Source organism: Falco cherrug, chromosome 7, assembly GCF_023634085.1.
Source record: "Falco cherrug isolate bFalChe1 chromosome 7, bFalChe1.pri, whole genome shotgun sequence".
In the NCBI taxonomy this organism is placed as follows: domain Eukaryota; kingdom Metazoa; phylum Chordata; class Aves; order Falconiformes; family Falconidae; genus Falco; species Falco cherrug.
The window spans coordinates 45,945,673-45,958,994 of NC_073703.1; the positions used below are offsets into that span (position 1 = coordinate 45,945,673).

General features: G+C 40.6%; 1 protein-coding gene across 1 annotated transcript in view; it reads right to left on the reverse strand.

The window, feature by feature from the left end:
• HSD17B12 (hydroxysteroid 17-beta dehydrogenase 12) overlaps positions 1–13,322 on the reverse strand; it is an 89,491-nt gene that overhangs the window by 46,771 nt on the left and 29,398 nt on the right. Inside the window, exons 2-3 of the mRNA XM_055716398.1 lie at positions 9,473–9,519; positions 4,810–4,885 (exon numbers count right to left, since the gene is read on the reverse strand). Of these exons, the coding sequence (XP_055572373.1) occupies positions 4,810–4,885; positions 9,473–9,519 (123 nt within the window). The remainder of the gene's footprint in view (positions 1–4,809; positions 4,886–9,472; positions 9,520–13,322) is intronic.

Genomic DNA, 13,322 nt, shown 5'->3' on the forward strand with positions numbered 1-13,322 from the left:
GCTGGCTTCAGTTAGTCTTCAAGTTAAGCTCAGGAAAGTGAACCTTGTCATTTCTGTGCAAAAATATGACGACTAATTATGTCCCCTTCCTAACCAGGCTTGTCTGCATTTCAACCTTTGCTATTAAATGCAAATGTTATTACTTGCCAACTCCAAGACATGAGGAGGACTTAAGATGCGAGGAGGACTTAAGGAGTGCAGATCGGGGAGGAAATGCAAATGACAGGGCAGAGATTAAGGGGCAAAGTGCTCCAAGGTAGGTGCAGCTGAGCATCTGCAGGGGACAGGTTTGCCATGGGGGGCATTGGCCATTTGTAGCAGTAGGTCACGGTAACAGCTGAGGCATGAGCACAGTGGTCAGTGTCAGGTCTGCTTCAGAATGCTCCCCACTATCTTGTTACCAAGAAAGCAGAAGAAAGCTGTAAAATCCACCTACCTAGGAAATGGAGAAGGAACATTTCTAGTTTTGGCACCACATCCCATTCCTCTCTTGTACTCAACAAATCATACCAGAGTAGTGAGAATGCAATAGAACCCAAATCTAAACATGACAGCTATCCGTTTACAATGTACCTTAAATCTTAGGGTTACAGAGTAGCTCAAGACGAAACTACCATGACCAAGCAACTTCAGGAACACTACACACTAAGCTCAGGAAACTTACCGGAAATAAGTAGTCAGCTACACAGATCTTAATTTCAAAAAATTATATTTTCTTAAAGAAAAATGTGTGGCAGAATCAAACTAAAGTTGTAGACACTAGTTCTTAAACAGTATTAAAAGTTTAAAATACAACATATTCCAGTTAAATTATCATTTGCGAGTACACATTGGGAAAAAATGGTAATTTTTTTTCAGTCCAAACAATACCTTAGGAGCTAATGTAATCCCCTGGGCATATACAGTACTTACAACCACCACCTTTAAAGCAGCAGATGGGGATTTACTTCAAAAAAGTTTTGCATTATATAGTAATTGATGACAAGCTCAGAATCTCCCGTGTTGCATTTATATGCACTTACCCACAAGTAAGTAGATATTTACACTGGCAAGCAGGAACACTATTTAGCTACAAAAGGACTTTGTTTTTTCTTGGCCTCGACAGCTCACACAACTCCTCAACCTGTCCTGTGAAGCCATCAGCTAATAACATATACCAATACCAAATTCTTTTGACAATTTCCCTACAGACAAGCCCTCTTTTAAGTGTTTTCCTTGCTTGACTTGTTTTCACTACATTCTTCATATTGCAGCCCCAAGGTAATGAGTTTCTACAGCAAAGGTCTTCTCAAGTCTGCTCAGAAAATACCTATCAGCAGCAGTGCAATAACTGAAGCTTTTCTGCTTGCAGGTCCATGGTTCTTGAACCAAATGCTGGCACAGAACACCTGAGATGTCTTGGATCATACACATTAAATACAGTAAATCAGGGAACAGCCTCATTATGTGGCATATAAACAACTGTCTCCATCCACAGAGAAGTCTTCTTTCTGATCCTACCTGAACCTTTGAAAGAGTTTGTTGTGAATATCACATCATTAAATACTTTAAAAAGGTCCTGGAGCACTGATGTAGCATGAACTTATCTAGACCAAGCATTTTGTATAGTGACCCTAGTAGTCCATGTTTGTGCATGAAATCTTGATTAAAAGTTCAAATATGTTTCTACAAAATCTAAGTAATTCCATGCAAAGGTGGTCCATGACCACTGAGGAGGAAACTCAAAATTTCTTCTTCCTCAGTCTGTGGCCAATGCTCTGTTTCTTATGGAACAAAAAGAAGAATTTCCCTGTTGTGGCAAATAGTACAACAACCAAGTATTCTGCCAAAAAAAAAGAAATCTGCTTTACAACATGCTTGAAGACACATTGGAAAATCTTCCAAAGTCTTCAACTTCCTGTAATTAATCCACTAATTTTCAATGCTCAAACTGAGCAGCAAGTTCAGAACATTCGGCCTCCCTATAACATCATTACAGCCAGTTTAACGTGCATATACACACAAAAATATCAGATCCAGGTCAGCTGGCATTTAACAGTCAGAAAGACGTATCAGTACTTCCTTTAAGATGGTGGTTATGCAACTTGCATTTTATACATAGATATCGCTCCTAATGTAAGTGTATCCTAAGAGCACAAGAAAGGGTTTTTCTGAAATAGAATGACTAAGTCTGATCCTCAAAAGCCCTCTTGTTAGTTGTGATGGGGGCACCTGTCCATTGACTAGGATGAGGACTCCAATCGATAAAAAAGAGGAAGGAACAGAAAACAGCATGGCTCACACAATTCAAAAGAACTGGAACTAGCTAAACAGCCATTCTTCCTTAAAGTGATTAAGGGTCATTACTCAAGAGGAGCAAGCTTACCTCAATTTGAAGAACAATTGCAGGACCACCACAAAGAAGTTTAAAGCTTCCCTTAGGAGCCTGCAAGGGAAACACTCAAGTAGTTACAGCCTAAGCTCCAAAGAAGTCACCTTTTTGGAGCCTAAACATGAGAAAATTCTGTCCAGCTAAAACCTAGGAGGATCTGAAAGTGCGACTCCGGCTTTGCTTGCTTATGCAGGCCATCCCAATCTTTCAGCATGTGGGACAATGAACAAGGTATACATTTCAGTAGCTCAGTGTTATCAAAAGAAATATTCTGAAAATCCAGCATGAGTCATCTCATTTCAGAATGGTTTAGGAAAGAAAGCAGAAAAATGTTTGGGTGAGGCCTAACAGTAATTATGTATTACAGGCTGCTCTGCATAGGTATGTGTACCTATTATTTTAATCTGAAAAACTCCCCCAGCAGCTATCATGTAAATGCCAAAAGCTTTAAGCAGTAGTAGATTTATCTGTCCTGTCAGCATCATGCTTAATTCCCGAGGAGGAAGAGAGTTCCAGACTATTATAGAAAGGGTTATGACCACTTTCAGGAAGCTTGTTGCTTCATGCATAAGTGTTTGATTCCAGAACAAGATATTTGTAGATATTTCTGTCAGCTGGACTTTTATTTAGCAAGACAACATACAGCATTGTAAGAAACTTGACTGCATATGCTGACACATGCAGCAAACGACCATCCACCTCCTGCAGTGAACTGCCACCAAGACCACATTGTTGCAACTGCTTTGTGCATTTGCACTAAGCTTCAGAACTCACACAGGTTATGCAAGCAGTGACGCCTATACTGTTGCATTTACACTGTGACTGCACTGATGTACCAGGTACATCCAGACACTGCAGGGACATCTTTAAATGCAGGACACTAATGAACAGAGATAATTACTTCCAAACCAGCTGAAGATAGGACCCTATGCCATCTTCACTCCAAGAAGAAATGCTGTCTACCACCTAAACATACAAGTAGAAAAGACAACTTTTCTGTCTAGAGAATAGTTTCATATGCCATTTTGCACTGAACACTAGAAATCAGAGACAGTAGCATTTGTATCAACAGAATTGTATGCCCTCTGCCTTTCAGTAAACTAGTAAACCAGTTACCATTAAGCAAACTGAAGTCCATGACTCTTTCAGTCATCCTTACATTCACTAAGCAGCCACCTACAACTTAGTATAGGACAGTTTGTGGGGGCTTGACTTACAGATTATGCTTTACAGTAAAACAGTGCCACTAACAAATTTAATAAAAGTTTTAACGAACTCAGGCCAAAATAATGCACTTACAACCTGTGAAAGAGAACAGCTCTTAGAATTATCTGCATTGTGTATACAAACCATTTTATGAAAACCTAAGCAAGACAAGGGAGGGTAACACAGAAGTATAATCTTAATGGTTTCTTTACCCAACATCACTATGCCAAGAAACCTGCTTCATAGCACACAACTTCCACTCCTGCTTATCAAAAACTTCTATACACCAGGCTGCATTTTTCACTTTATCTTGACATACTCTGCATAAACTAGTAACCTTGCAGGAAATCTGACTTAAAGAGATACAGATTAAATGAGGGTCCTGCGTTAACAGTTGGACTTTATGATCTTAAAGGTCTTTTCCAACCTAAATGATTCTATGGTTATACTTTGCTCCAATTGCAAAAATCATTTGTCCGCATGAGACTTGAGGAAGCTTTCTCCTAACTGATCCCATAGAAATACCCACCTTACTTTTGTAATTGGAATATTAAGCTGCTCCCTTATTTTTGCATTACAGCCATTTACTACACAATTACTGCTAATACAGGTTCTTAAACACAGTAACTCACTCCCTGTATTCATTCCTTTGACTATGCACACTTGTCACCCAAAAAGAGCTTACAGCTCTCTAATCTGATCCAAGTAGTTTATCCAAACAGAACAAAAAAGGGAGAGGAGGGGGAAACTACCCACAATAAATTTGTATACTTGGTATTATAACAAGCAACATAAGGAACGTGTTTTCAACAACTTTGACTTACAAAGAAACCACCCTTAAGGCTGAAGCCCATGAAATCGAACTTGCTTCAAGCTGAGGGAATATTCAGATGAATTAAAGGCTACATGGTTTTTGCCTTATGATTTTAGACAGCTACTATGGGGATAGGTGGTATTTTGGACTGACTTGGTAAGCTGTTCTTATGGAAGGCTAAGAGTTTTAGAAGTACTTATCTGAGAACTGAGCCCTATTGTTTTCAGAAGTTAAACGTGAACACCCATAAAATTAATCTGCAAGGCCTTTACCATTTATATCTAACATTTGCACTATGCACAACGGCAAAGCTTTTTCAAAATTAGAGCTGTATATATTAGCATGTATGAAGCTCATGTGCAACTGTATTTATTTATAAGCATGCCCATGAAGTTTAGGAAAGAAGTTTTCAACTCACTTATTTCACTAGCAACCTGGTCCAGTTTTTCTTTTGACCTACTGATTAGAGCCACCTTCATTCCACATCTTGCTAACTGCAAGAAAACAGGAGACATAGAACAGTCATAAATCACTTCCAAGTTAGTATCCTAATTAAAAGAATTGCATAATTTATCAAATATCACATATATATGACCAGCAAGTTTGAAAAAATTACAATTTTAAATAGACACATGAATGGGAAAACCAGGATAAATACTTCCATGGTACTTCTTACTTGATTCCCTTCATGACAAATTTGTTACCTTCTCAGTCATGCGATACAGGTGTATAAGTACATTTATAAAATAGAAAGCAAACAAGCAGGTATTTTACAGAAATTTTACCACACCTCTGCAAGTCAGAGCAAAGAAGTTATTACCCACAATTAAGTTTAACATGCCAAGTTAAGATATCCATGGTCACTTGAACACCCGTGTTACAAAATTACCCCAGCACCCAATACTTCCTTCCTTTAGTCAGGCTCCACTCAACTTTGTACTAATCATAAATATAAAGGTTAGTTTACTCATGCATTTCTTTTAGGGAAGCTATCTGTGTAACTTAAGCTGTGGCCAGAGGATATCCTGGTCTCAAATCAGACATACTACTGCAAGTTTGAAATGAGAACAACTAAATTTAAAAGTGTCTGCAGAAAGAGAGCTACATATCTGAATTACTCCGCAATGAAAACAATGTTTGTGACTATTGTAAGTCCCTGTTCCAGTGAAAAATAACAATATATCCACAGTTCATAGTGACACTGCCTTCCAGACACTTAACACCTACATATAAAAAACAGGTAAGTTATCATTGCTCCATAAAACTCCTTCACTGCCTTAGGAAGCCAGTGAGAATGGGTCTTGAACAAAAAAAAAAAAAAAAACAAACCAAAAACAAACCACACACACCCCACACAAAACGAAACCTAAAAAATCCCACACCACCACAGCATGGTACAGCAACAACCTAAAGAGACTTAATCTCATCTACCTTTCTAGCAGAAGCACACAAAGAAAGCTTCTTTCAGAGAGAAGCATGACCAAGTTCATTAGTGACCTCCATGCTTTACTCACATGTGTGATCTCTAAGCAGAAGAAATCTCATACTAGATCTCTCATGAGCGTAGAGTGAGGTGTGATGAAACCAAAGACACTCACTAGGAGCTGCTAACAAACCACTGCCAAGTTCAGGCTTATGGGTAACTTAAGCTTTCCACTCAAGGAAATGATGTGGTGTTATGAGGACGAGTGTCTAAAAGGGATGAACACATCCATCTCCAGATAAGCACCTAGCTCACTAGATTAACTTTTCATGAAGCCAACAGTAGGCTTAGAAGGCAGTAGGAAGAAGGGAATAACATAGTGCACTCTCATTCCACAGGATCAAGGCAGTGAAGGCAAACACTATACCTAAAACTATCTCAGCCTGTGACACTGAGGGCAATTGGACAGTAATCCACTCAAAAGTCTGAAACAGCTGTGGTCCCATGGGGCAAAAAAGCCCCAAAGATGTTCCCCATGGACGCAAACTCCAGACTGCTGACAGGCAGTTTGCTTTCTTTCAGCAGCCATGACCTCTGGGCTCTCAAATTGCTGAAGTAGATACCTGAGCTTTATGGAAAACTATCCAGCTGTACTTGTCTCAAAAGCCAAGGCAGTAAAGCCATGCCAACACACTCAGCAGAACCTCTGTGTGTTTAGAGAACTTCTGCCACAAGAGTGAGCTTGCAAGAAACTGCTGCTGCATTCACATTAAAGGGACACACCTTGAGAAGTGCATTTGAAATCTGGAAACAGAAACCCATTTGCAAGAGGAGTTCTCAAGAGTACAAAGCCCATAAAATGACCAAGGAAAGAGCCTGCAACTAGGAACAAATACCACTAAGAGAAATAATCAAACTTGGAAAAGACAGTGCTCAACAGCACGTTTGGTTTGAGTCTGATGCAACCAAATCAGTTTCTGCTGAGTGCTCCGACTTCACTGGTAGAGGCCTAGTGGAACCACAATAGTCCAAAGACGAATAATGATCCTCTGAGATCCCAGTAGCTAATTATGTTTTTATGTAAGAAACAAGGAAGACCCTCTTGCTTCGCAGATAACTGTCTTTAGATCTTTGGCACGTTGTCTCTAGGGTCATGAAAAGGCTGCACAAGAAGACCTTAAAACTCATCACAAAACTCACCGGAGTAGCAAGCATTGGCAAGATACTTTCATAGCTAAAGGACTGATGCAAGCAAGAGTCACCATTCTAACACAGCTGGTGGATGCAGACATCTGATTTCTTATATGTCATGTTCGTAACTACCACTTTTTCCACCTTGGTAGCAAAACATAACCGCTTTTAAAGCCCTTTCTCTCCAGGATGGAAAGGAATGTCAATGACAGCCCACCAAAGCAGAGTTAAAGCTCTTGTTAGAGTAAGTATAGCAAGAGGATCTAAAAAAGCAACACTAAGCAGATGTGCATAGCAGAGTACTACAGAGCACACAATGGGATCACAACCTCTAGTTTATCACTAGCATACAAACACATCTAAGGTTAAAATTTAACTCACGATTTGCAAAAGCAAACAGCAATACAGGGGTAACAAGTAATGATTTCTGACCATATCCTTTAAAAAAAAAAAAACAAACGAAACAAACACAAAACCATGCTGCTTTGGAATCAAAGACTGGGTGATCATTACCCAGACAGAGAAAACTTGCATTTACCATGGCACCACCTTTCATGAAGAGGTGGTCTAGTGATGAAAAGGCTACCAGTGCCAAGCAAAGAACAGAGATCTAAATACTGCAAGAGTGGGAAGTGTAAAAATGGCTCTTTGCTTGGAAAAGAAGGAAAATAAACAACACAGCAGAGTATAACTGGAAAGAATCCACAAATTTGTAACGTTCTTCCATTACTTAGTGGTGATCATGTCAAACTTTCAAAGAGGCGATTCTCAACACACCGTTATATTTCTCACAAACTCATCCAAGGAGAAGGAAGTAATCTGCATGATCATGACAACAGCCGTCAGCACCCAATCAGCTGTATGCCAGTGGCATTTATAGTAACCTGAAGGTAGTTTCTAGTAGAAAGTCAAGCTTCTGCTGACAGTCTTATGAAGACACCTCTAGAGTCAATTGAAAGACTGAGAAGTCTTTCCAGGCATTCCACATTTCAACCCACACCCACGCTTTACTTCATCAAGTACTCTTCATCCACCTAAACTCTCAAAGGGTGAATTTTTATCTTATTCTAAATAAATAAATAAATAACAATCATAAAAAAACTCATGAAAGATTTGCTTTATTCTACAGCCCAAGAATGAATATATGTGCCCTTTGGGGTGCTTTTGGGTGTTCTGTGCCAACAGCAACTATGGCAAAGAAGCTGAAACAGTCGGTTTCCCAGCAGCGGATCAGCTTTCCTAACGAGGGTTCACATACAGGGCTCTGCCAGCAGCACATGTTCATGTCTGAAGGCAGCCTCTAGTTCTTGGAGACACCAGCAGAACCTAAAGCAAGCTGTAGTTTCATTCACTCAATAACCTAACACAGATCATTAAACCAATCTCCCATGATGATCAGTGGGTGTCTCTCACATCAGAGGACTTCCTCCTCATAGTGTTATGCCCTGGGCACAGTCACCTCCTTCCACTTACTCTAGGCAGTTAGATTTAAGTATTGCATCATTTGCTTCAGTGCCAGGTAACTGGGATATTTGGCAGGTATGAGCTGCCAGCTCTAGGCCAGAATCAGGTGCTGCTGGCACCAGGCTTAATTCGCTTTGCAGTCAACCCCCCCTTCTTGACCCAGCAGGACAAGGTGCTATTTTCTGCAAAGCATAAAGGAATTTAAGGGCCAGGGGTACAGGTAGCAGAGCACACAGGGATGTAGGGAAATCTGAAGGACAAGGACTACCCATGAAGAGGAATGCTACTTTCCCTGTGGGCTCCACAGAACAGAAACTTCAAGAAAAAGGAATATCTCACAGCTGATCTCCTCACGCTAAGTCGTGCTGGTGTTTCAGAGAACACAAACATGAGTACAGACTGGCTCACTTTGATACTGATGCGGGAGCTGAAAGTTATTTTTGCTATAAATTGTTGTAGTCAGCACTATTTGTCATGATGTTCTCTGGGCTTATAGGCTAAATTGCCCCATACTAACAGGCACTTTCTGTCTTAAGCAATACATTCCAGTACCATATTTGGAGCCCACATATCCATCAAGAGAAAAAGTACAGTAAAAGAGATAGAGGTAAAACCCAGCTTCAGAGACTTCATGAACTATAGTTAATAATTGGAATGTACTGCAACCACCTAGAAATGCCATTTAGTCAGTGCCTGAAAATACCAAAAAGAAATAGCAAAGGTAGAGAAAGCTAAGAATTGTAACAACTAGAAGAAGTTAAAAAAAAAAAACACTAAAGGACAAGGTAAAGGCTGAAAACAGAATTCACAAATTAAGGAAGCTAACAAAAAGGGATAAAATTCTTGGCTGGTCACCAGAGGGAGACAAGGCAGGAGACCTCTTTCTCCACACATACCTGTTAAATAAAGGTGAGGAGATATGACCTACTACTTGACAGAGTTAAGACAGCATGACATCTTGCCAAGGATCAAGGTATCACTTGGAAGTGCTAAGAATTCTTACCTCTTCTGCATAGGCTTTTCCAATCCCATCAGTAGCTCCTGTGACCACTGTAGAGGGGGAAAAAATATATACATTAGCTGCTTCACAGAAATAACTGCAATGAGTGTTTATTAGTAAGCTATTAAAATACTCATTCCAGCCAAGAGACATATCAAAACATATCTGAATAGGTGTACAATTTTGAATAAATCTCTTAGAGAACTCAAACTAAAACCTTTCCACATGTAAGAAAGGAGAGGAAGAGACTGAGCTAGGAGCCTAACTGTTTCAAGATTCAGGTTCAGCACTCCTCCTCATGCCAGTCCTCTGGCCCACTACGCTTCTTCAGAAGCGCTGCAGACTAAGGAAGATTTCCAAGTCATTTAACTAAGAAAAGCTCAGTTATAACTATTAAAACAGCTCTCAACTTAGTTTTAAGTACACTGTAAAATGAAAAGTATCTTAAAGCCTTTAAGCATCCAATAAAACAGACATTTTAGGTCACGAGCAACAGGTCTCTGTTAGTGACTCTCCAGTAGATTTCTGTGGCCATTGTGCTTACTACTAACAGCCAGTATAAGTGACTGATCAGTAGCCATTAGTTGCAAGCTGGGCTTCTAGAGCTTAAACTTTCACCTGTGGGTGACTGGGATCTGTGTCAAGCCTCAAGTCTTCCTAGGATTCTTTTCTGCATGCCGACAAGCTCTCAGCGACTCAACACGTCATTAGTTTGACAGATAATTCCACGACTCTGACCACACCAGTAGCCACTCATCTCAGTTTGCCCACTAAACAGCAGTTCTTCCATCCAGAAGCCATGTTCCCAACTACTTTTCAAGCAAGCACATCCAGCTCCACTTCCTCCTCATCAAACCAATGCCTACACCTCAACAACCTTACTCATTTAGCTTTGCTCATTCTTCTGTCTCTGCTCTCACTTCCAAGTGGCTAGAGAATATACTCCTGGATTTTTCTGTTTGTACTTGTTAGATCTGAACAAGTTCAGGGATAAGCAGTGGAAGCATAAATGAACACAAGACATGCCCAAATAACTGGGCTTGTTTAATGTTTCAGAAAACTGAACTGAGAGTGTTGGTTGAACTCTCAGGTCAACCTCTACCTGAGTGAAACTCACAGCAGATGGAGGTGTTGTCCAGCACTAGGATCCAGCAATAACTTCCCTTCAGGGCACCAGAAGGAGATGTGTTTGCACATGATTTGATTAGTCACTGCCTGCAGATCACCCATAACAGCTGGCATGCAAACAGCAGCCAGAATATTTCTGTTTGAGTAATAACAGCTAGGAAATGCTGTAACTATTTCAGTTTCTGTGCCTGCTAGCTATAAATAAGTGGACGTAATAGCAAGTGATGAAGCTGCCAGTGATGGTCCTATCTGAGCTTGAATGGCCAGCCAACAGTGCAGTAACAGGCTCGGAATGAAAGATAGTCATGCCCTTGATTTAAGCTAGGTTTACGGATGACCCTAGATGAAGGTACATACACATACATTTATCCCTTCCCTGGTTTCAAGGCTTATTTGCAAGATGCTGTAGCTCCCATGTGATAAGGATGTGCAGGACTGTACCATACGCGTATTAACACATACTGCACACACAGGATGCCCCAGCTAGTAAACAGCTCTAGCTGCTGCACCATGAGCTCTAGTGAATTTTATCGAGAAAACCAAGTGCCTGGGTCACACCATTTTGCCACTTGCCATCCAGCCACAATTAGAGAAATGAGTCACAGTAACAAATCCCCATGTAGAGAAGTCAAGCAAGGGGCCAAATGGTGAAAAAAAGCAGACCTTGGGGAAGAAATCAAGAATGTATTCCCAGGAGTCCACTTGCTACAACCAAACTTGCACCAATATTGTTACCCATGTACCAGACAGCATTACAGTCCTTCAGGATGGCACCATCCCTTTAGTTCAAGGACTAACAAGCTTCAGTTTCAGCCTTACTGATCTTGGGTTTCACATTATGTATTATCACATAATTTATTATTGCTGCAGTAAAACAAACAGGAGCACAACGAAAACCTGTGCCCAGTACCACTCCCCACTAGGCTTACAACCGTAGTTGGATATGCTCTAAGTTGACCCAATCTGGCAAACAGTCCACTTCCATGACTCTGTAAAAGGGGTTTGTTTCCTTCATTCTAGTTAGTGAGGTACCTAAAGAGCAGCTATTCCCTATAACGCTTATAGATAGTTTCTCCTCCTTCCAACTCAAAATTCATGGATTTAATGGTTTCATTCCCAGATAACAAGCTCAGCATTTAAAAATACTGTTTTCTGACACTGTGAGTTGTTCACCTTTAGCAGCTACAGCTAAGAGTGCATGCTCCATAAGGCAGGGACTTCAAAAAGCATCTGCAGCACTTTAAAGGCTTAATAAAGTGCAAGTACAATTTCAGTCAAGGATATTTACCTCATTTATTGAATCCATTGCTTAGGTAAATTGTAATAGAAGCGGCTGGAGCATGAGACAAGCTGAAGAGTGGGGATTTCTATCTGAAGTACAAGTAACAGGATGGTTCCTCCCTTCTTAGGTCCTACTTCTACTTAAAATCACCTGTAGTCCAGAGGCTAAAGTACCTTCCAGAACATAACTTGAGAAATTTGGACAAATCTAATACAGATAAATGATGAAAAACATTAAGAAATCCCACCAGGAAGGAAAAAAAAAAAAAGTGCTTGAACCATCACTTACATAAACAGACACCTAGCTAATACATATTACTGTTTTGCTTCTGCTACAGGTAAAGGCATAGGCATCAGAATAAAGCATGCAGCTAGTTTTTCTTAGCAATAAGGGAAATCCTCTTCTTACAAGAAGGCACTATTAGGATCATTTTATTAATGACTCCCCTTCATGAAGGATAACTTTGTCTCTTGCTCTGTGTTCCCACATCATCTTGTGGAGCAAACACAGTACAAGGATGGCTTTCTAACATACAACCAAAAAGCCACCTTTTTTTAGGCCACACTTCCCTTCCCTGGGCACTTCAAGAGAAGCCACCTGGCCTAGCTTCACCCATTCTAAGTAAATGGATTTCCCATCAGCAGCTGCACTGGTGCAGAAGCCACCAAAACTGGCACCGGAGGACTGCAACAGGGAAATGTGCTGATACAGATTTTTCCTGCTCCTGACCAGTAGCACCCAGTTCAGCAAGGGAGCTGTAGTTACTGCCCATTTATGGGATAATTAGAGAGGAGTCTGGTGGGTCAGAAAGCCTGCCCAGCTAGACACCAGCCGGAGCAGACAGCATACTTAAGCCCTATGTTGTAAAAGCAAGGAAGAGAGGTGGGGTAAAGACAACTGCCTGGGCCATCACAATGTCCAGCTTCAGCAACCTTACCTTCCTCCACGTTTTGAGTTACCTGAAGCGTATATGCACGCTGCAGGGAAGGGGAGAGCAACAAAAAGAAGCAGCTTTGGTAAGACTTGTGCCTTAGCAAGGCACTTGTCATTTATTTCATTTATTAAATTTCATATTGATTACGTTCATCTCTAGTTCCCACTCCAGAGCCAAGTGTTAGTTTTAACCGCTCTAAAGCTGTGCCAGTTTAACTAAATCTTTACTATCAACTTGATGTGCTGAAGCTAGTTTTAACTCCAAGTGTGGATTAAGCTTTTAAATTCTGTTTCTTCTCCAGTGTCTTCCAACAAAAGTTACAAGCTGCAGTTGGCAGAGCTTAAAGAAGGCAAAGCAAGTAGGGTAGGAATAAGTTATTGTCTGTAAAAAAAGCTGCACCAGCTCTTAAGTGTGATTATACACATCTACCCCATAGACTAACTGTAGTAGCTTCCCACTTCAGCCATCTGCCGTCTCCAGAAGAGAGCCCAGGCAGCTCGTGTGTGAGC